This window comes from Oncorhynchus mykiss, chromosome 28 (assembly GCF_057628025.1).
Source record: "Oncorhynchus mykiss isolate SJ-2025 chromosome 28, ASM5762802v1, whole genome shotgun sequence".
Classification (NCBI taxonomy): Eukaryota; Metazoa; Chordata; class Actinopteri; order Salmoniformes; family Salmonidae; genus Oncorhynchus; species Oncorhynchus mykiss.
In genome coordinates this window covers 2,016,206-2,041,550 of record NC_143049.1, presented here as the reverse complement: position 1 = coordinate 2,041,550, position 25,345 = coordinate 2,016,206, and the positions used below count along the sequence as shown (strand labels likewise).

Below are 25,345 nucleotides of genomic sequence, written 5' to 3'. Positions count from 1 at the left end.
GCCTAGAACCTCTGGGGGCAGTATTTCATTTTTGGATGAAAAACGTTCCCGTTTTAAACAAGATATATTGTCACGAAAAGATGCTCGACAATGCATATAATTGACAGCTTTGGAAAGAAAACACTGACGTTTCCACAACTGCAAAGATATTGTCTGTGAGTGCCACAGAACTAATGCTACAGGCGAAACCAAGATGAAATTTCATACAGGAAGTGAGCCAGATTTCAAATGCGCTGTGTTCCAATGTCTCCTTATATGGCTGTGAATGCGCAAGGAATGAGCCTACACTTTCTGTCGTTTCCTCATGGTGTTTGCAGCATTGTGACGTATTTGTAGGCATATCATTGGAAAATTGACCATAAGAGACTACATTTACCAGGTGTCCGCTCGGTGTCCTCCGTCGAAACTATTGCGTAATCTCCAGGTGCGTGCATTTTTCCATTTTGAACAGAGGAGAAACCAAACAGCCACGAGTGATTTATCATCGAATAGATATGTGAAAAACACCTTGAGGATTGATTCTAAACAACGTTTGCCATGTTTCTGTCGATATTATGGAGTTAATTTGGAAAAAAGTTTGCGTTGTAATGACTGAATTTTCAGGGTTTTTTCTTAGCCAAACGTGGCGAACAAAACAGAGCGATTTCTCCTACACAAATAATATTTTTGGAAAAACTGAACATTTGCTATCTAACAGTCTCCTCATTGAAAACATCCGAAGTTCTTCAAAGGTAAATGATTTTATTTGAATGCTTTTCTTGTTTTTGTGAAAATGTTGCCTGCTGAATGCTAGGCTTAATGCTATGCTAGCTATCAATACTCTTACACAAATACTTGTGTAGCTATGGTTGAAAAGCATTTTTTGAAAATCTGAGATGACAGTGTTGTTAACAAAAGGCTAAGCTTGTGAGCCAATATATTTATTTCATTTGCGATTTTCATGAATAGTTAACGTTGCGTTATGGTAATGAGCTTGAGGCTATAATTACGCTCCCGGATACGGGATTGCTCGTTGCAACAGGTTAACTGCCTCGTTCAGGGGCAGAACGACAGATTTTCACATTGTCAGCTTGGGGGATCCAATCTTGCAACCTTACAGTTAACTAGTCCAACGCAATTAACGACCTGCCTCTCTCTTGTTGCACTCCACAAGGAGACTGACTGTTACGCGAATGCAGTAAGCCAAGGTAAATTGCTAGCTAGCATTAAACTTATCTTATAAAAAACAATCAATCATAATCACTAGTTAACTACACATGGTTGATGATATTACCTAGCGTGTCCTGCGTTGCATATAATCTGACTGAGCATACAAGTATCTAAGTATCTGACTGAGCGGTGGTAGGCAGAAGCAGGCACGTAAACATTCATTCAAACAGCACTTTCGGGCGTTTTGCCAGCAGCTCTTCGTTGTGCGTCAAGCATTGCGCCGTTTATGACTTCAAGCCTATCAACTCCAGAGATGAGTAGGTGTAACCGAAGTGAAATGGCCAGCTAGTTAGCGCGCGCTAATTGTTGTTGTGTTGCTGGTTCGAGCCCAGGGAGGAGCGAGGAGAGGTACGGAAGCTATACTGTTACACAGGCAATACTAAAGTGCCTATAAGAACATCCAATAGTCAAAGGTTAATGAAATACAAATGGTATAGAGGGAAATAGTCCTATAATTCCTATAATAACTACAACCTAAAACTTCTTACCTGGGAATATTGAAGACTCATGTTAAAAGGAACCACCAGCTTTCATATGTTCTCATGTTCTGAGCAAGGAACTGAAACGTTAGCTTTCTTACATTGCACATATTGCACTTTTACTTTCTTCTCCAACACTTTGTTTTTGCATTATTTAAACCACGTTTCATTATTTACTTGAGGCTAAATAGATTTTATTGATGAATTACATTAAAATAAGTGTTCATTCAGTATTGTTGTAATTGTCATTATTACAAATAAGTAAATAATTAGTAGTCATATTATTATTATTTTATATATATATATATATATATATATATATATATATATATATATATATATATATATATATATATATATATATATATATATATATATATATATATATATATATATATATATATATATATATATTTATTTATTTATTTATTTAGTTTGTTTGTTTTTTAATTATTATTTTTTATTTATTTATTTTTTTATTTTTTTTATTTTTTTTTTTAAATCGGCCGATAAATCGGTATCGGCTTTTTTTGTCCTCTAATAATCGGTATCGGCGTTGAAAAATCATAATCGATCGACCTCTAATGTGTGTGTTTATGCATTAGGCTTGGCCATGTGTGTGTTTACATGTATATCATTGGTCTGACCCTCCTCAGCAGTGGAAGCCAGTGTGAATATTTCCGAGTGTGTGTATGGGGTGCGCTATCTGTGTCTGAAATTTTTTGCTGTATTTCTCAGAGGCAGTGCACACTGCGAGCGAGAGAAAAGATAAGCAACAACAAATCAGCCACTGCAGTGGTGAGGCAGTCTGTCCCCCTCTCTCTCCATTCATCTCTCCCCCTTTTTCTCTCCATCACCTCCGTCTCATATTAAACCACACAAACACCAGGGAGAAACAGGGAAACATTAGAAATATGTGCTGATGTGACACATCCCCGAGGGCACACAGTGTTCTACAGGAGCACCAGAGAGCATACTGTCGGGCTGCATCACGGCCTGGTAAGGCAACTCCACCGCCGAGGGTGAGGGTGGTGCCACCGAGGGAGGTGCACTCAGCCAAACTAATATATATATATATATATATATATATATATATATATATATATATATATATATATATATATATATATATATATATATATATATATATATATATATATATATATATATATATATATATATATATATATATATATATATATATATATATATATATATATATATATATATATATATATATATATACACACACACACACAAGTAGCTATGTGTGAGACCCACAATGTGGATTAGTATTCTAGGCACAGGAACAGCTTTTCCCTACTGTTATAATCTACCAGCCACAAACACACAAACTGCCAGGGTTCATGTCTCTACTCCACATCTCATCCACTGCTGAGGAGGGTCAGACCAATGATATACATGTATTCACTAGATGAATGACAGGGGGCGCCGTCCGTCAGTAATGACACTCCCAAGGAACAGCCTCCATAGAAATTTACAGCATTTCAATGTCATTTTTCAAGGATAAAAACACATGCATTTAAGTATTTCTTTGTTGTAGTGTGGACTCTAAAAAATATATATATTTTCCATTTTTATTGAGAAATTATTGGCTTCTTTCAGTTCATACGATACTATGTATTTGTCTCTAATGAAATAAAATGTGTATTTATCTTCTAAAAAACTAAATGTCGATTACTATAATGTCAGCTGGAGAAGTTAACGCATGATCCCATAATGTTTTCAACACCGCTGACCAATTTAAGATCAATCTGATGTAAAATACTCCCCAATGAAGCCAGTAAAAAGAAACTGCATTAGAGTCAAGAAGACCAATAGTTAACTCTAAGTACAATGAACCTAGGAACTGTAAAAAAACACACCAGGTTCAATGGTGGTCTTTTTGTATTCATCATGCCATGTAAGGTTCAATTGTACACATGTATCACCACTTCATCCATGTTAAATAACATCAACAATGGGTTATCATTTTGTCTCTACCTCATATTATAAACTCAGCAATGCAGAAATGGATGTAGGCAATGCGGAAATGTTCCAAAACACAATTAGTGGGAAAACATTGCTCTCAAAGGCACATGTGAGTGGTTTTATGTGTCAGAAATTAAAATATCCATTACAAATGAAGAGGGGAGATCTAAAGATGCATCAACTAGCAGGGTTATTTATAGGATTAGGATTATCATCAACTAGCAGGGTTACTTATATGATTATCATCAACTAGCAGGGTTACTAATATGATTATCATCAACTAGCAGGGTTATTTATAGGATTAGGATTATCATCAACTAGCAGGGTTACTTATATGATTATCATCAACTAGCAGGGTCACTAATATGATTATCATCAACTAGCAGGGTTACTAATATGACTAGGATTATCATCAACTAGCAGGGTTACTAATATAACTAGGATTATCATCAACTAGCAGGGTTACTAATATGACTAGGATTATCATCAACTAGCAGGGTTACTAATATGACTAGGATTATCATCAACTAGCAGGGTTACTAATATAACTAGGATTATCATCAACTAGCAGGGTTACTAATATGACTAGGATTATCATCAACTAGCAGGGTTACTAATATGACTAGGATTATCATCAACTAGCAGTTGTTCCTGGTTAGATAGTTTCAAAATTCTGACCGATTTTTGTGCGGTGCCATGCGCAACAGGCATCCCCACAGCATGATGCTGCCACCACCATGCTTTCACCCTTGGGATGGTGCCAGGTTTCCTCCCGACGTGGCACTTGGCATTCAGGCCAAAGAGTTCAAGCTTGGTTTCATGCACTGTCAACTGTGGGAGCTGTATATAGACAGGTGCACGCCTTTCCAAATCATGTCCAATCAATTGAATTTATCACAGGTGAACTCCAAGTTGTAGAAACATCAAGGACGATCAATGGATACAGGATGCACCTGCGTTCAATTTCGAATAATATTTGAAAAAATATATATATATTTGAATCCATTTTAGGAAAAGGCTGTGTATATATATAGCCTTTTCCTAAAATGGATTCAAATATTTTTTCCCCTCATCAATCTACACACAATATCCCATAACGACAAAGCGAAAACAGGATTGTAGAAATGTTTTATAATTTATTTGAACCCCACCTATTACATACCCTTTTTCAATGAGACTCGAAATTGAACGCAGGTGCATCCTGTATCCATTGATCGTCCTTGATGTTTTATATATATATATATATATATAATAAACAATTTAAACGTTTCCTGATCTTTCTTATATCTCTCAGATATATGGCAGACACTTCAGGAAAAAAAGTATTTTAGATTTTTGGGGGGGATATCTGGTGTTCCATGTAGTGAATATGTTAGTCAATGCATTTGCATTGGCTAATAGCAGTAATGCCAAATTCATTCTTTCACCCAATAATTTTTATTTTTTTATATTTAAGGGGTCTTAAAATTCTAAATCAAATAGCTAAATGATCATTGGCATGACCATCTTAAAACAATTCCATATGTTACCCTAGAACCCCCCTCCCCTGGATTAGACAGGGCTTAGACACTAGACGGTTAAAAGAAGAAGGGGCCAGGAAAAGACAGAGGAGCTGGTCTCTACAAGGAAGTAAAACTCTGTTTGGGTTAGCATTCTCCCTCTCCCAGACAGAGAACAAGGGAGAAAAAGACAGCAGTCAGTGGGTCCGCCCTGTCTGCAGTCTACCACATCCTGTTCCAGAGCTCACTGTTGTTAGAGCAGTATCAGAGTTCACTCTGTGTGTGTGTGTCTCTCTCTCACTTCATTCTCTCTGTGCCCTAAGAAAAACATGCTGAAAGAACCCTTGTGACTGTCTGGTTAAACAAACACACAGACACACACCTGTTCCTCTGTCTCTTTCCTTCAGACACAAACACAGGAAGGAAAAACAAAAGCAGACAGACATACAGATAAATATCAGTCAACACACACACACACACACACACACACACACACACACAGAGAGAGAGATAAGGACAGGTTTGTTCCTGACCAGAGTTGGCTGCTGGCCTGAGGCACATTTTTCAGGCCACATGGGCACTGTCTAGACGCCTGTCATCAGTGGCAGCGTCACACACACTCCGTCTGCCCCTCCCAGCCACTCAGTCCAATCTCTCCCTTTTCAGCCATCTCCAGGCTGAAGACTAGTTTCGTCTAGTCTGCAGCCTAGTTTCGTCTAGATAATGAATTACCCAGCTGTCACTGCTTACCTCTGAGTCATCTCAAAAAACACACACACAGAGAGTGAGTGGGAGGACAGGATGATGACGCACCTCACAGTAAGCACACCAGTGTACACACAAACGTAAACAAACAGTAAAGGGACATAGACAGACGGACAGGACAGACACCAGGGGATATTGCTTTGGGAGTACAGTACAGTAGTATTTCTCTAATGAATGTACAAACGGAGGAATTGATTCCTGTCAGTCAGAATCCCATCTGATGATGAATCTGTCATGTTGTGATGCTGAGAGGAGAGAAGCAGAGGGCATGCAACAAGCAAGTAACACACACACACACACACAGCCATCCATGAGTCATCAGGCTACAGAGCTACAGGAGGAAGCAGAGCAGTGACGGGGAGGAAGTGACCCAAGTGAATAGGCTGGCAGCTGTGTGTGTGTGGACAGATGGCCCTGACCCTCTGCCCATGGGTACCATAGCCTGTGTGTCACAGGAACCCTGATGATGCCACTACAGTGTGTCACTCCCTCGAGCATGCTGATAATGGCCCCACGTCATACCTTCACAGTCCAGTAGCAACAAAGTAACATACATTAGGGATGTGACAGGTGGAGAGAAAAATCTGAATGTTTAAACAAAACACAAAAAAGACTGGTTCTCCACTTCGTTCATGTCGCTTGCCTTTCTCTGCCATTTCTCCAACTTAACGACAATGACGTAGTGGACTCCTTGCACATCAACTCCTATTTCTGAGTTTCAAGATTAGTTGCCGTACTTCCGAGAACACAAATACATGCATCTTCATAGCGAGCTAGAGAGGATCAACCACCAGGCAGAGTCAGTGCACTAGGCCTATCTATCAGCAATCAAAAGCTGCATCTCGCAATGGAATGCTGTATCTCGCAATTTCGTGGCTTGCAATGTCTCCCAACTTCAGTAAAGCAGGGCCTATCGTCAATGAATAAGCTAGGATACTGAGATGAGCGAGATGCAACACGACGCTCTCACACAGCATCTCCGCACAGGTTCGCTTCAGGCTGTTCACAGCATGGTAGCCAGGGCACCAAAACAGTGGAGAAGTTGAGCCTCTAACTTCAACACTGCAGAAATTGAACCACTACACTGTTCACTTTCTGCATCGATGTCAAAATATTTTCTTCTTCTTAACTTTAAGGATCCGTTTAAACGTTCAAACCCCCAACGAGCCCAAACTATACAGGATTGAACCCCCCTCATGTCCATGGAGGACACACATGCTGCGTGTGTAGTGTCTCAGTGATGTGCAATAGGCAGTGTGTACTATCCGTTTATGACAACAGATACTACAGTACTGTATATTGACTTCTCCTAAAGGCTGTGTTTTCCTCAGCTACCTCACGACTAGAGGCCTGACTGTCAGCACCCAGTTGGGTAAGGAGGGAAAACAATTATATTCTGGGAGCCCAAAAGGTTGGAGGAGGAGATTCTCCTGAGGTTCCTAATGACAAGAGAGGACACGGTGTAAGTGCAGCTAGCTCGCAGAAGATCCTCAGCCTCTATCGCCTCTGCTTCCAGGCTTCCTCGGGTTTTTTTCCAATAAGCCATAGTGATGAACGAGAGACTTTGTAGTAAGGTAATGCGAGACTGTTGCTACTGTAACTAGCAAGCTTCAAATTCAAACACATTGGCAGCCATGTTGACATGGGAACTACCAACCAAAATGAGGACAAACTTGCTTTCATTAAAACATGCGACATGAGAGCAACCAGCTACCACCACGCATACCATTAACACACACCATTACACACACAGACAGTGTGAATACCTAATCACACACAACCATGGGTGGGTGCGTCCCACATAGCACCCTATTCAGAGCCTAAAACAAACTTTTTGGTCCACCAGCCACTGTGGCAGGTAGACAACAAGAAACAAAAAAAACAGCCACAGATTTACCAGACAAAATATTTGGTCATAATTACTTTTTGTTTTACATGAATGACCATGCTTTGTAATGTTTGTTAAACAATAAATGTATTACTAGTAAGAAGTGATGTGGTATATTGATAAATTTTATTTCCTTTTTTTTGTAACCAGAGTATCACTGACCAGACCCAAAAAAATATGCAGCTGTCACTTTAAGGGTGGGAGGTTACCGTGGCAACGAGGGCAGGGCACTCAAACTCTCAAGTCTTGTGACAGTGTGCCTATGAGGTAGAGAATCTGACCAGTAGCCGATGCATCTTAGCTAGCAGTTGAAGCAAACTCAAACATTGGAAGACAACCTTTCTTGTAAACAAAACAATGTATATAGCCAAGACACAAGGATAAAGTTTCACTTTAGTACTTTTGAGAAAATTACACTAACTTTCATGCCTGTGCACAGCGCTTCTAAAAATGGATCTTCAGCCGAATCACAGTGCGCACAGCTCCCCAGCCAAGTCAGAAGTTAATATACACATTAGCAAAATACATTTTAACTCAGTTTTTCAGGAATCAGTAATTCCTAATATTTAATCCTAGTAAAAATTCCCTGTCTTAGGTCAGTTAGGATCACCACTTTATTTTATGAATGTGAAATGTCAGAATAATAGTAGTGATTTATTTCAGGTTTTATTTCTTTCATCACATTCCCAGTGGGTCAGAATTTTACTTACACTCAATTAGTATTTGGTAGCATTTGCCACAACTTTGGAAGTATGCTTGGGGTCATTGTCCATTTGGAAGACCCATTTGCGACCAAGCTTTAACTTCCTGACTGATGTCTTCAGATGTTGCTTCAATATATCCACAATTATCCTTTCTCATGATGCCATCTATTTTGTGAAGTGCACCAGTCCCTCCTGCAGCAAAGCACCCCCACAACATGATGCTGCCACCCCTGTGCTTCACGGTTGGGATGATGTTCTTCGGCTTGCAAGCCTCCCCCCTTTTCCTCCAAACACAACAATGGTCATTATGGCCAAACCGTTCTATTTTGTTTCATCAGACCAGAGGACATTTCTCTAAAAAGTACAATCTTTGTCCCCATGTGCAGTTGCAAACTGTAGTCTGGCTTTTTTATGGCGGTTTTGGAGCAATGTCTTCGTCCTTGCTGAGCGGCCTTTCAGGTTATGTCGATCTAGGACATAGATACTTTTTGTTTCCTCCAGCATCTTCACAAGGTCCTTTGCTGTTGTTCTGGGATTGATTTGCACTTTTCGCACCAAAGTACGTTCATCTCTAGGAGACAGAACGCATGGTGTTTATACTTGAGTACGATTGTTTGTACAGATGAATGTGGTACCTTCAAGCATTTGGAAATTGCTACCAAGGATGAACCAGACCTGTGGAGAACTCCAATTATTTTTCTGATGTCTTGGCTGATATCTTCTGATTTCCCCATGATGTCAAGCAAAGAGGCACTGAGTTTGAAGGCAGGCCTTGAAATACAACCACAGGTACACCTGCAATTGACTCAAATTATGTCAATTAGCCTATCAGAAGCTTCTAAAGCCATGACATCATTTTCTGGAATCTTCCAAGCGGTTTAAAGGCACAGTCAACTTAGTGTATGTAAACTTCTGACCCACTGGAATTGTGATACAGTGAATTATAAGTGAAATAATCTGTCTGTAAACAATTGTTAGAAAAATTACTTGTGTCATGCACAAAGTAGATGTCCTAACCGACTTGTCAAAACTATAGTTTGTTAACAAGACATTTGTGGAGTGGTTGAAAAACAAGTTTTAATGACTCCAACCTAAGTGTATGTAAACTTCCAACTTCAACTGTATTATAGGATTAATAGTTCTGTGTGATTAGCCACCAGCGATGAAACAAAATGACAGAAACACTTTGAAAACAGCTACTGCTTCCTTCATTTCGCTAGAATTTGTGCTCATACTTGACTACGAATGAAATGCTTGCGCTGTGGAGCCCTGACCACGCACCAACGTGGCTGGTGAAATATACATATTACCTGCCAATTCCAAAATCTACCCACATTTGGCAGGTCGCGGGTGTTCATTTTAGACCCTGACCCTATTCCCTTCATAGTGCTCTACTTTTCACCAGACCCTAATGGGCACTGGTCAAAAGTAGTGCACTATAAAAAGCATTATTTATTTAGGATGCACGTCATCGCTTCCCCATGGAAATGACAGCCATTACAGAACCTGCTGCAGATATAGAAGTAGTAAAGGGGAGCGAAGAGGATTCCTTTAATGGAATACGGTCTTTTCCCTCTTCCCACGTTTGCATCATGTATAATGGAGAGATAGATGGTGGAAGGAGAGAAGGATGGAGAAAAGAGATGTACAGAGACTAGAGTATGTGCATTTTTAATATGTTCCTGTGTGTGTGTGTGTGTGTGTGTGTGTGTGTACATACACACATCCCCCTGGTTGCTCTGGGAGACTAGACACTGGGTAGTTAATCTTCTCATTGGTCAATGTATTTATGTACTACTAGCACTAAAAGGCACCCTATTCTCTATATAGTGCACTACTTTTTGATCGAGGCTCATAAGGCTGTATATAGAAAATAGGGTGCCATTTGGGACACAACCCTGGTTCCATGCTAACAACCTCGTCTCCATGTTCTCCTCTCGATCCTCCCGCCTTCCTCTATGTTGTTGGAGCCAGCTCTGTCTATCTGTCAACTTTAGGTAGTGAGACAAGGGAACAGGCGTGTTTGTGTGTGTTTAGTCTGCTGCCTGACTGGCTGGTTGGCTCTGGGCTGGAGTGCATATGAAGCAAGCTGCAGTTAGAGAACCCCTTCCCCCTCCCCCTGACAGGGCCCCTCACTGCCAGAAACAACAGGGCAGGAGCATAGCTCTATGGAGACAAGTTAAGTTTCCCTAGTAATTCTACGGCGCATTTCCATACAGGATTTACCTCAGTGTACCAAGCTCTATCGAAACACAATTTCCCTAGTATAACATAAGGGTGTGTACTAGGGGTGTAACGGTACACTTACCGTACCATTCAGACCGTGAACCTGAACGAATACAATAAAAAATGTACAAAATTAGAAAAACACTAGGCTAGGCAATAAAACACTAGGTAACAGGCTATGCCTACGCTGCGTTGTAGGCCTAATGCCTCAAAGTAAATCTGAGCTGAAAACACATTTCAGGTTATTCCGTTAAAACTAGAGCCTATGCGCACGTCCTATTCAAAACTATAATCTTAATTGGCACATTTCAAACTGTCCTTTTGTGAGGCGCAGCCGAGAACTCGTTCTGTGCGACTGTGAGTGGTGGGGTCGATAAACCAGAAGGATCCTCAAATCAGCATTTAAACCAACAGTTTGGGAAAATGTTGGCTTCCCAGTAGATTAAAACGGTGATGGACAGATTTGTGGATTAAATGTTAACAGCATGTCGCCACGCTCAATGAGAATAGCCTATGCAGCTGCCAATACCTCCAATATGTTGACACATTTACGCTGACATCCCCCTCAGTATACCAGAGAAAGACGGAAACGCAAAAAAAACAACGTTCTCCCCTCTGCATTCAAGCAGCACTTGGCAGCTGATTCTGACCGGGCCAAAGAAATTAAAGGAGCGATAGGTAGGCGGTTTATATTTTTACAGTCTTTGGTTTATAGCCGAGGATATGCGCCCGTTTTCGGTGGTTGAGAATAGAGGGTTTCAGCACCTCGTGAAAGTGCTTGAGCCACGTTACAAACTTCCCTCTTGCACCCGTTTCAGCAAACAGGTAGTACCCACTCTATATAAGCAAGCCAAAGTTTTTATTAAATTGGCCAATGCACTCTGTTGTGTTAGCCCATCACATTTCCCCAGAGTGGGAGACATACCGTGCTACAGACACGCAACCTTTATGAGAGTCACGAGTGCACATCTGGCATTGTCAGTGCAATCCTGGATCGCCCCTACCCTGAACCCTAACCTCTACCCTTACCATAACCCTTCCCTAACCATTTTAAATGGCAACTTCAAGGATACCAGATTGCATGGACCCATCTGGCACTGAATGAAGCAGTGTCATGGTGCGTTCGTAGCCAAGTGGAAAGTGGGAATTTACCACATACAACTGGGAAAAATCCACTTTAACGGCCCTCAAACTGGTAATTACTAGTGGGAAACTTGTCTTTCATCCTGAGCACCCACTTCTCCCACATGGTGACCTCTGACGTCACCTACTAAGAAAATGGCCTCCAACAGCATTTTCGGCAGTTAAATGCAACAAAACATTTTTTATAAAAAGCAATCTATTAATGTGTTTTTTTTTAACACTAAAATTTGTTTACAAGCATGATAGCTGTACTTTTTGTTTATGGTTGATGGTTTGTTGGCCATTAGCCAATCGGCATTTCTCAATGAGTTCAAAATCACATGAACGCATCCAACTGGTACTTACAACTTCACAACTGGTAAATTCCCACCTCCCACATGGCTACAAACACAGCATCAGAGTGGAAACTTGAGGCACATTATAACAATCCGGTCTCAACAGACAACGCAAGAAACATCGTGACTGCGGAAAATTGTCAATAGCATTTCATTTCCCAGCTGTACCGGAACGTGACCCAAAAACCACAATACGTACTGAACCATGGTTTTGATGAACCATTACACACCTAGTGTATACACTAGTGTAACCACTGGTGTTACAGTCAAAAAACATAATTCTTTCCTTAGCTGTGGCTGTTTAGAAATAACGTAGTGACTCTCATTAAACATCTACAACCACGAGCAGGTTGTTATTACAGCAGAGGGAAAATAAATAAAAACAGGGGGGAAAAAGAGAAGAAAAAAGACTAACACATCCACACAGGGAGAGGGGGCGAGAGAAAGAGGCTGGGAGCGAGAGGGAGACATAGGGAGGAGTCCAGCTCTAGCGTGTGATTGGCTGAACATGAGGGTTGTAACAGGCTGAGTATTTCGTTCAGACCAGGTCTTGTGAGGTTAGTCTCCCCCTGGACAAGGAGAAGAGAGCAGAGGAGCGAGGAGGGGGAGGAAAGAAGAGGGAGAGGGAGAGCAGGGTTCATACACATGTTGACAGATGGAATTTCATGACTTTTCCGTGACTTCTCCATGACTTTTAACCAAATTTCCATGATCAACAATTGGCAGCGTCTCTATGTATTTACAAAAAAAGTAAGCGTATTGTGGTAACAACACTGGGAGGCTGCTCTCTGATGCCATGTACCATTTCCTGTCGTTGTTGTTAGTCAACTGTATAACACACACACACGTGGTCAAACCTAAGGCTGGAGACCTACTGGGTGTGCAGGCTTTTGATCAAGCCCTGCTCAAACCAAAACACATCAGAGACAGTTTACGAAGGTCCCGTTGAGCAGCTCATTTCGAAAATGTGGTTTGTTAGAGGGGAACTGTAATAAAAGCTTGCACGCCCATTAGCTCTCCTGAAGGACGGTTTGACCAACCTTGATGTACAGTGCCAGTCAAGGTTTGGACACACCTACTCAGTCAAGGGTTTCTTTACTTTACTATTGTCTACATTGTAGAATAATAGTGAAGACTATCAAAACTATGAAATAACACACATGGAATCACATAGTAACCAACAAAAAAAAAAAAAGTGTTAAACTATTAAAAATATATTTTATATTCTTTGAAGTAGCCACCCTCTGCCTTGATGACAGCTTTGCACACTCTTGTCCAACTGTCTCTCTCTCCTTGAAGAACAGCCTACACATCTCACAAACACATGCTGGTGATGCGCACAACCAGACGGGCTAATGTGTCATTCAGATCCTGGCTGATATGTTGATTTTTATTTGATTGCTAAAATATTTAAAAACTTTGCCTAAATAACTGATATTAAATGAATTTCCATTACTTTTCAGATTTGATCATTTTCCAAAACTTTTCCAGGCTTGGAAAACACCATTTTAAAATTCCATCACTTTTCCATGCGTTCCATGACCGTGCAAACACTGGGAATATAGTGGGAGACGAGGGGGTCAAGCGGCTTTATAACATACTGCATGAGGGTTTTGCATGCCTGAGCCGTGCGTAGAGCCAAAGAGAGAGTCAGAAACAAGAGAGTGGTCTGCTGAGTTATGTAAGCATCAACTTATCGTCTAGTTTCAATGCTTATTTTGCTACGGTCTTCTAATTGGGCCCTCGGGGATGTTGACTGTTTAAAATGGAAAAAATGTGGTGGGGCAGGGCTCCAGACACGAAGTGGGAAAGTCTGTTCTGTTCAAGAAATCTGCAGAGGGTAGAATGCTCTAGTCTAGAATGATTTGGAAGAGACAGACAAGTGACCCCCACTCCTATAATTCAAAAGCTCTCAAATGTCATGAGGTGCCATAGAGAAGAGTCCCCTCAGCCAGCTGGCCCTGAAGCTAAGTTCACTAACCACTACCAACCCAATAAAGCCTCAGGACAGCACTCAGAAAATCGGGCCCAACCAAATTATCACAAAGCAAAATATATCACCTATTGGAAAGACACACAAAAAAAATGGTCGAACCTCCATGCTATTTGGTACACAATAGAAAATTGAGAAAAACAGCACAGACTCAATAGAAACAGGCCATCACAGCAGATCTGGCTACACAGAGAGGACAGGTTGTGCCCACTCTGCCCTCAGAGGTCGAGAGAGAGAGCTGCGAGAACTACACAGACTTAGTGGCAATCTTTTTTCTTCCCCAAAATTGAAAACAAATCCAAAGATTTTTAAACAAAATCTGAAAAAAACCTTTTTGCCATATTAGTTGCAAATGATGTAGCTCCCTGAATCCTGACACACGGGTAGTGACAACCAGCAGAATGACAAACCACAGTAATAACATTTCTACCTGTGTTTTTCTCACCATTTCATTATTGTCCTCATTCATTTCTTATTGCATTGTCCTGTTAATTGCTACTGAGTATTATCATTTTTCCTATTATCAATCTCCATCCTCATTGATTTGATATGCGTGTATATTTGCTTTGGCATTGTATGTGGTAACACTTTCCATGCCAATAAAGCCAATTGATTAGAGAGCAAGAGCGAGCGCGAGAGAGAGAATGCAGGTCTGGTCTGTGGTAATGAAGTCACTGGTGTGTAAATAGCCAATAGAGGAAGCATAGAGAAGCAGCTGTCTGCTGTCTGAACAGCAGTCTTCGTCGTCTAGGACCTGCCGACACAGACACGCACAGGGAGTGTTGTCTGTCTACCACAGCTGACATGGTGCCAGGGCTAGAACTACAGGGGTGGATTGGTATAGGCCAACATGGCTGGCACTTCTGGACAACTCTCGGGCACACAGACAGACATGTAAATGTTCCCAGCCTCACACACTATCCTAACAAGTACGTCACAAAGTGTTTTTCCTAATCTGAATGTGTGTATATCAGGACACTGTGTCCCTCCAGACAGTCTAGCAGGTATTTCACAACCAGGCCAAGGAGGAGTCACACACTGGGAATTTCTGCTTTCCTCTAATCAGGGAACAGAGACAAAACGCCTCCCAACATAGATGACGCCACCCTATCAATCTGTGTGCGTGCGTCTGTCCGAGAGGGAAGTACAAGCTGCTTGTCATCCCCGCAGGCTCATTACATCGTTGTTTTAGACGCCAAACACACAAACACTGTAAAGAGCCGCCAGTTATAGTCATCTGTTGTAGCATCTGTCTGTCGTCTCACCAATATCTCGGTTGACACTATCATTACTAGAGAACGACTGATAATTGGTAATCCTAACCCAAAGGGTAACCATAACCTGAAGGTGTTCCTAATGTTTTGTACACTTAGTGTATGCGTATTAAAGAAGGAAAAAGTTTGTATTTGGTCCCGTATTCCTTGCACACAATGACTACATCTAGCTTGGGACTCTACAAATGTGTTGGATGCTTTGCTGTTTTGGTTGCGTTTCTGATTATTTGGTGCCCAATAGAAATGAATGGTAAATAGAAATGAATGGTAAATAATGTAGTGTGTCATTTTGGAGTCACTGTTATTGTAAATAAGAATAGAATATGTTTCTAAAAACGTTTACATTAACATGGATGTTACCATGAATACAGTAAGTCCTGAATGAATCGTGAACAATGATGAGTGAGAAAGTCACAGACGCTCAAATGCCATACCAAGACATGCTAACCTCACCATTACAACAACAGGGTAGGTTAGCATTTTTTGGGAGGGGTATGATATTTATGCCTCAAACTTCCTCACTCATTATTTATGATTCATTCAAGAAGTTAAATCTGCTTTGTATTTTGTTTCCTTGCCATGAGTCTCGCGATACTGGTATCGTCCAGGCCGTAGCGAACAGCCACAAAAAAAAAAACACAGCCAAACACCTAAACTAACAAAAACATCACAAAATCTCATAATATATGCACGAACCGCTGACTGGATAGCATGTGACAGGCTTACCTAACCAGTCAGTGGTAGGCTACATGACACACCATAAGGTGTGTGATTAGTCTGCTCTGTGGTGGAGACGTGTCTGCGTGACTGAGTGGCCCCAGGTCGATCTGTCTGACTCTCTCAGACGAAAGTGAGACAAGCCGAGGAGCGAGGGAGGAGAGGGAGAGAGAAAAGGGGGGGTAGGAATGTGGTTTGGGCACTAGACTAGACACCAGACAGTATTTCCGGCAGAATCACGCACACACGTCAAACACACAGGGAGGGGAGGCTGGGGCTTCTCTCTCTCCTCACGCTCTTTCTCTCTCTTTCTGCCAAACACAAAACACAGCGGACAGGGAGTGCCAAATGACTGTACAGCAGGTAGTGTTCTCACACCTGTCTGCGCACACACACACAGAGAGAAACTAAAGCCTGTCTGCTCCGAGTCCATAGTCTCTTATTTAACCCATGTGTGCCAGGCGGCTACAGTGAAGACAAATTACTTGGCCTAGAAAACACCAATTAAAGTCAGTGTTTATCTCAGCAATACAAAACTGAGCCTACGTCCCAAATGGCACCTTATTCCAAAGATAGTGCGCTACTTTTGATCAGACTTATGGGTCCTGGTTAAAAGTAGTGCACTATATAGAGAATAGAGTGCCATTTGGGATGCACATAATAGTCCGGTTTGGTCAAGAAGAAAACATGAGACATGGATGTGAACCAGTCAATGGAAGGGAACCAAATCTATAGCTTTTCGTGTTTTCAGCTATAAAAACAAAAGAGAGTCGCACACTCCATATATATGTATAAACTCCAAGTAATTTATTGAGTAAAATAACCAACGTTTCAGCATCCCTGCCTTCTTCAGGGTGTCTGACATTTCTATAGGTCCCAGGCTGTGCACTTCTCTCTCTCCCACTGTCACTTTCTTTTTTGTAAGAATGACGGAAAGACAAAAACCATCAAAACCCCCTATGCTCTGTAGAAGCCTCCCTTGGGTTCTGGTCTTTAGTGGAAAGCACTGGTGGTGGTGGTGATGCAACATGGGCATTCCCCCATGCAAGGGCTTGGGTTGCCTGTTTCTGTGCACTTCCAGCTAAGTGGTACAAAAAAAGATCAAAGGATGGTTTCCCGGAAACATCTTAAGCCTAGTCCCCGTTGCGAAGACATTAAAACATAATTCAACAATAGACTTTTTTTTTATTGAACTATATGAAAAACTTAAATGCAATGAACTTATAAAAAAAACCATTTAAAAAAAAATATATTTAACCTTAATTTAACTAGACAAGTCAGTGAAGAACAAATTCTTATTTACAATGACGGCCTAGGAACAGTGGGTTAACTGCCTTGTTCAGGGTCAGAAAAACAGATTTTTACCTTGTCAGCTCGGGGACTCAATCTAGCAACGTTTCGGTTACTGGCCCAACGCTCTAACCACTAGGCTACTTGCCAACCCAAGATAATTTGCCCAAGATAATCATAAGACATGAACAAAATGAACCAGTGATTCGTATTTTCTGAAATGGAACACAAATGCCCACTTTGTGTAGCTGCCAGTGATGATGCTAATCATAACCTTCTGGTAGAGATGGAACAGCTTTCCCAAAAACCACCTAAATGAAATGTTAACTACAAAGTAGCCTATGTCTACATGGCAGAATGATGATTATTTGCATAAATCCAGTGTAAATTTGTTTTGCAAACTCTACAATCACATGAGCGCTACAGAAAAATTGCTAACCAAACAACGGTCTCCTGCATGGTAAATGGTAACTACACATTCCTTAATTTTTTTTCCAGACCTCAAGTCTCCTGATGTGTTTTAAGTATTGTTGTGAACTAAAAACATAAAATTGAGTTGTTTTACATAAACAATTAGTGGTTTTGAGAGCAAAAAACAGGTGAAACTGTAATCAGTCAAAAAAAATAAAAATGTTATAGGGCCCTAAACTAGGGTTGGGCGGTATACCGTATTATTTCTATATACACACACACACACACCGGTATTTAGGGATCTAAAAGGTTCACCAAACCCACAGTTCAGTATGTATTGCAGTTTGGAATCACAGCTCGGTTACAGGGGTAAATTAAATGCCAACAGTTACTGTAGTTACTAGTCACTTGTGTGACTGTCATAAAGGCGGCTTGTTTGTAGTACGGTACTTCTCATCTCCCACTGCGGGGTCATTTGATGTATTCATTCGGGTTCACAGTGCGAACCGAACCGAGGTCCCAGTACCGAATGGTTCAACAATAAGTGTACCGTTACACCACTACTGGTATTGATGCATAAACAGATTTGGGTTTTTTAATTTACCATATAACAGTATTTCAATGTTTGGTTTGTTAAATGTGATACACAACTCCGGCGAGTGTAATGTCCGTTTTTATAGTTTACTCCGTTTGCTACATGCAAGCCATCGCTCTCCCTGTCCTCCTGTATGCCGCTTTGGTCCTTGCTATCTGGGACCCTTGGGACGTCCCCCCCCATTGAAGTTTACATTTAAAAGGGTTAAGGTATGGTAAGGGTTATGGTTTAAGGTTACGGTAGAGACCAAGGATCCCGGATATAGCATGCCGGTTCCCACACAAAGCCCTGCCCCGTCACTCAAGGAGAGCATGTTGTTGCTTGACCACGACGTCACGAACACTTCACTTCACTTGCCGTTCACTCTGCAGTCTGTATGGTCAAAATGTTGGTGACATGGATGCTGCTTTCAAGCGTTACATAATTACACTATTAGTTTGTTTGTCTGCAAACAGCTAGTTTGTCTTTTCTTAGCACGACTAAAATAAATTATATGTTATCCGCTAATGCTAACCACTAGCTAAATGTATTCATAGTCAGAGCAAACGTACCTAACTAATAGAGCCAGATACCAGTACTGGTGTAGGCCTAGATCAGCATGTGGTTTGGACAACAGTATCTTTTAAATCAGAAAGGAATAGGCTTAGCATTAATATGTTAGCCAGAGAGCTAGCTAGTTACATGAGAAAATATGTAACATCGTATAGGATCCCCTGGGAAACACTGACCAACAATACCCTGTCACAATAATTCCTTCCTGGCTTATTCATTTGTCGTGTCATGTCATACAAAAATGTATTCAAAGTGCTGTCCGCTATATTCCAACTAATGAATTACAAGAATCCTTGTATGTCCATGATTCCAACAGTTCACCAATAAACTAGGCCTAGATTGTTTGCCCATATCCATTATGGAGCCCAACGTGGCACAGTGTGGAAAATATTTAAAAAAGGGCAGAAAATGCAGAAATGTATGAAAAATGCTGAATTTTTTAGGGGGTTGAGGTTAGATTGAACAGTATAAAACAATCAGAATGGAGCAAGCCATATTGAAATCACTTATATAGGTGTTGCCACTCTAGGGTACTGAACAACTCATATTTAGAATTGTGTTATTCAAAAAAATAAAACACTTTCATAAATTTGAAAAATATCATGATATGAAAATTAGACCATTACTGCCTAAGAATGCTTCTTAGTTTAGGGTAGTGCTGGTGAATATGTCCTAAATTTCATATCAAGATATTTTTCAAATTTATGACAGTTCACCGATATATCGGTGAACATATGGGAATCGGCTGATGTTAGCTAAAAATGCCAACATCGGTATCGGCCAGATGTCTAGTGTAACGCCGATGTTAAAGCTACCGTGCAATGACACCACGTAAAATTGTGCGCTACACGAGCAACACAGCATTCCTAACCTAGCCCACAATGTTTGCTGTGTGGATCGAGCAGTCAACAAATCGAGCAGTCATTTGAAAAAGTAAGAACATTTCAGCAAGACAACTCAAAGGCGAAATCCATTAAAGCCGAGATAATGGAATTCATCCCCTTGACAATCAACTGTTCTCTGTCGTGGGTGATGTTTGCTTTCGCCGACTGAACGAGTACCAGTACACATTACTAAGTGCGCTATTTTTCAGATGTTGCCCTACCGGAGGTACACAGTAATAGCGTCGCTGCTATTAGCTTCATGACATACATACATACATACTATGGAACGCAGTTTGGGTCTTTGCATATCAAAAAAGATACAGTAGCACTGTCAATGCTGTACAAAAAAAGTCTGCAAACAAGCAAACACCGGCCGAGAACGATGAGTTTACAATACCTCGTTGGTAATAAAGCATCATTTGTTTGACCGCAACTTCTGGGGTAGATAGCTTTAGCTTGGTACCTAGCTAGCACCAATACAACCAGCCTGAAAACAATGACCATTAGAAACTGAAGTCATTTTCATTATTCTTAGCAATGATTTAGGAATCCTTGTGAGTAAGTATTAGCTAGGTTGCCACTTGTTGTTTACCTATTGAAATTGAACTTCAGTTCATGAAAATAAATAGCTAACCAGCTACTTAACCCTGTTTCCCAAAGCCAACGTTATTAGCAGCCAGCTAGCTTCATCTGGCTAGTGAGGCTCGACCCGACCGGGTTATCTGTTATGAAGCTAGCCAAAATAAGGATTAGGCACAATAGTGGAATTTGTGGGTCGCGGTCAAAATAAATATATTTATGCCATACTTTTATTTTGAAGGCTAACCGTAATGTCCACTATTGCAGCAAATCCTTATTGTGACTAGCTTCACAAAGATGGGTCTGACCACCATTAATCAAATGTCTTATAAATTAGGGTTATTTTAGATGATGACACCTAGCTAAATAGTTAGCTAGCTAACTATAGCTACTGAAACAGATTGTCGTTTTGCTATGTTTTTGGGGAAGAACATTGTTTGCATCCATTAGCAAGCTAGCTTTTTTAAAATGACCAGCACTGTAGATGCGCGAGACAACTTTACCAGCGTCATAACATATGTATCGATGAATCCCTGTAACATATGAAATACGAGTGATAGTTATTACACATTGATTACACTATGTAAAACATGTATGAACGCGTTAAATTATTATGTGACGTGCAGTCATATTCAGGTAATTGACCAAATACTTATTTTCCACCATAATTTGCAAATAAATTCAGTAAAAATCATACAATGTGATTTTCGAAAAAAAAATCTTATTTTGTCTGTCATAGTTGAAGTGTATGATGATGAAAATTACAGGCCTCTCATCTTTTTAAGTGGGAGAACTTGCACAATTGGTGGCTGTCTAAATACTTTTTTGCCCCACTGTATGTATATATATATATATATATATATATATATATTTTTTTTTTAAACGATCCCTAAAAGTATCAATTAACTAACTATTTAAATATGGAAGGGTGAAGCGGGGTGGATGCAATGGATGTAAATTGTCAGCCCATCCATTCAAGCCCAGAGGTCTGTGAGAGAGTCCACTAGTTCAGTTAGTGTTGTGGCCTATTGTCTAGTGATGGTTCTAGTGACCTCCAGCTGACCTGGAAGACAAATGATGCCCTTCCCCGTGACACACACACACACACACACCAACCGAGAGAGAGACCAGCTGGTCAGTGGTCATCCTGTCCGCCCCTCCTCAAAATCAGTTAATTGATCACGCACACAAATTTGCATATGTTATCGCAGGTGCAGCGAAATGCTTGGATCTACTACACTACAGCCAGCAGGAGGGGTAACACCTGTCCCCTGTCTTACACACACACACACACACACACACACCTACCTAATGAAACCCATAGTTGGGGGCTGGCTTCTAGAGATTCAATAGATACCATTTATTGGTAGTTATATCGACAGTGCAACCAAACGAACTGATAAAATTGAAAGAAGTCTGACACACACAATAAGATAATCAGTGCTTACTTTGTCAGTGGTCCTGCTGTAGTGGAACTTGTCCTTCATGTCCTCTAGCAGCAGTTTGAGCTGCGGCTCCTCAGGCATTCCCATATACTTTCTTCCCAGCTGCAGGTAGCACGGCCACTTGGCAGAGTCAAAGCCCCAGTGACAGGTCCTCTTGTCCGGGGACTTGTGTGAGTGCATCACAAACTTCTGCGGTGAGAAAAGCAGCTGGCACTCCACGCACTGAACACAGGGCGCCTCAGGCTGTGTGTAGAACTGGGGTACAAACAGACCCTGGCATTTCCCTAGACACTGGTGCTCCACCTGGAAGCTAGACTCGGTCTCCTTTAGGAGCCCCTGGCCGGGTCGCTTGGTGCTGGGGTCAGAGGGCAGGGCAGCCCCCGGGCGGAGCAAGGAGTTGCAGAGGCGCTGGGCGTCGGTAAGGGTGATGAGGCCGCAAGACGGGGCATTGAAGGGTAAAATACCCAGCACCTTGAGGATGTGGAGCTGTTCACCGTCGCAGCGCGAGCAGTACACGTAGAGCTCGTCGCACACCGCATTGATCTGCTGCAAGGAGAAGTCACGGAGCACCGAGTTGAGCACCTGGGGGAGGCAGAGGCGTTTCTCCCCACCGACAGCAAAGCAGGAGATGGATTCACCCTCTAGAAGGGAGTGGCTTAACTCTGTGGAGCTGTCGCTGGGCACCAAGAGGGGTCCACCTCCTAGGACTGGTGGGGAGGGTAGAGGGGCCATGCTGGGGCAGGAATCAGGGCTGACCTCGGGGGAGGCTTCGTGGCCGGAGCGGGCTGAGAAGGCTGCTGGGCCCCCCAGAGAGCTTTGGCTGCTGAGGGTGAAGGCAGCCAGTGTGTGTTTCAGCCCAGGACTGAGATCCAGAGCCTTGGCTCCACATACCTGGAGCTCCCCTCTACTGTCCATCTCTATGGATCTATCCATGCCTCTATCTGCCTCCCGGTGCTGGGTGTGCTCCTCCCCAGACTCCCTCTTCACCTTGGGGGTCTGGGGCAGGGTGTCTAGGCTGCGTCGCTTCAGGTTCATCTCAGCCATCAGCCTCTTCTTGATGGGCGCGTCCTCTAGCCTCTCTCGGTACAGCCGCTTCATGTTGCCCTTGAACGAGGTCAGATCTTTGAATGAGGTTTTCAGACTTGTCTGAGTACTGGCCATGTCGGCGTTGATAGAGGTCCGTTTTGTTCCAATACCACCTTCACTTGGATTTATAGAACCCTTTGAGGTAATGTGGGTTTTGTTAGTTTGTTTTATTCTCGTTTCAAATGTTCCAGATCTTCTGGTGTTCAGAAAGGTACATGGTGGAGACTGCTGTGTTTCTGTTCAGATTGTTGTCTGTATGTCTGCTTCCTGTAGGGGACGAGAGGTGGGGTAGTGGGGGAGTGGAATGGTTCAGGCGTTAACACAAACCGAAGGGAGAACATTTGAATTTTTCTCCCTAGTAAAACTCAAACTATGTTAAGCCTGCATGTAGCATTTTTCATGTCAACTGAAAGGATTTGTCTAAGTAGAAGACTATCCCATCAGATGCGTTTTTCTCTGAGCATAAAATAACGTTGAAGGTGTTTACATGTTTTATGGAGGCTATCCTGGTTGGGGGTTGAGTGGCTCAATAGACCTGTTGGGGGCCAAATGGCTATTTACCATACCTCACCACCCAAACATCTGCCCATTCAGCCCTTGTCATTGAACCCCATGGGGCAATGACAAGTTTTCACCCACCACACCATTTCATTGCCAACAGAAAGTGCTAGTTTTGTCAAGTAAAACCAACCAGGTGGCCAGGCAACCAACAACTAGTTTCTAGCAATTCTCTCTGGCCTCTTTCAATCACTAGAAACTGTGACAAAAAAGTTCACACTTGGTGTAGCCTAGGTAATCAAATTAACAATTTGCCCAAATGGCTGTAAATTGACCAAATAGCTAGCCACCCCAACCCCACCAGTTGTCCTGCTTGCTGTCCTCAAGCCAACGTCTGCTCTGCTGGTAACCCCACGCTGACCCCATCAACTATGTGAAAACAATTGATAAAGGAGTATAAAGGCTCTCATTCAACCGGTTCAATTGTTATCGAAATGCACAGCGTGACATGGAATGGATGTTGAAGAGGAATCTTCCCTATGCCCTGGAATCTAGCTCCATTTACACTGCATCAATTCAAATAATAAAAAAAACTGTTCATACCTAGCTACATCTATAAACGACGGTTTTATTAACAGGAAATTGTACTGTGATCCAATTTTAGGAAAATGTACATATGTGGCTACAACATTTCACTGGGAACCCTCAACATTGGGCGGTGTAAACAACCACCCTCCAATAAAGCTACAATCGTATTTGCTTGTGGGTGACCAATGTATTTTACACTGCAATATCATCCATTTAAAATCGGCTGCCAAATACAAAATGGGGTTAAATGTGTGTGTGTATATATATATATATATATATATATATATAAAACAACTGAAGAGAGACTATACATGCGTTTAGGCAGTTCTAATGTAGCTGTGTGCGGACTACAGCGACAACACTAACGCGTTAGCTAGATTATACCAGAACCAGCACTGACCTCCATGCAGTAATTACAGTAAGTACACCGCCGCCAGATCTTTCCACCAAAGCTAGCGCTATCCGGGTACAAAAAGTCGGACCACAGAGCAGGCTTTGGTCGCAGTAATAATTAAATGACTATCAATGCAAGGAGGTATGCGGCGATGCAAGCTTCACCACCCGTGATTCCTGCGTGGATTTACAACCAAAACTGACATTGTCCCCACGCAACAAAATAATAGAGTTCCGGCTAAGAAAGGTTTTTAGACAATATTAATATTCGAACAAATCTAACTATTTCTCCAGAAAATATCGCTGAGATTCCATTGCTGTCGTTTTCCCTCCATCTCGAGCAGTGTCACCCCCTTCTTCGTAGCTAGCAAGGACACCGCGCACAGCCTGCGCTCTGTTCCATTCCTCTGGCTCGCCACGGTGGCACCGGTATGCAGACAGCACTGATAATGACGTTCACTGGCTCAACTACCGTCTGCGGCTGGACGGTCTATCGACCTAGTTAGCTACCTGCAATTTCCAGCTAACATTAGCTAAACGTAGAACCAAATACCCGGCTTGTAGCAGCAAATTGAGCCGACATGAGAATTAGCTGGCATATACGGCTGTGTGGTGTATTTCACACCTCGAACCTCGAAAAATACTTGTCTTGGAGGAAATAAAACATAAAATAGCGAATATATTGAGTATCAAATGTAAGGAAGCCAATAACGTTACAATGATTATGGCAACACATCTGAGGCTCGAATTAGCTCGAAATAGCATTGCTTTAGCTACAAAAATGTACTACGTTATACCCG

General features: G+C 41.8%; 1 protein-coding gene across 1 annotated transcript in view; it reads right to left on the bottom strand.

Annotated features, from left to right (window-relative positions):
- LOC110509188 (ski-like protein) overlaps positions 1-25,345 on the bottom strand; it is a 34,990-nt gene that overhangs the window by 9,203 nt on the left and 442 nt on the right. Inside the window, exon 2 of the mRNA XM_036965927.2 lies at positions 21,984-23,333. Coding sequence (XP_036821822.2) covers positions 21,984-23,141 — 1,158 coding nt within the window. The 5' untranslated portion in view covers positions 23,142-23,333. The remainder of the gene's footprint in view (positions 1-21,983; positions 23,334-25,345) is intronic.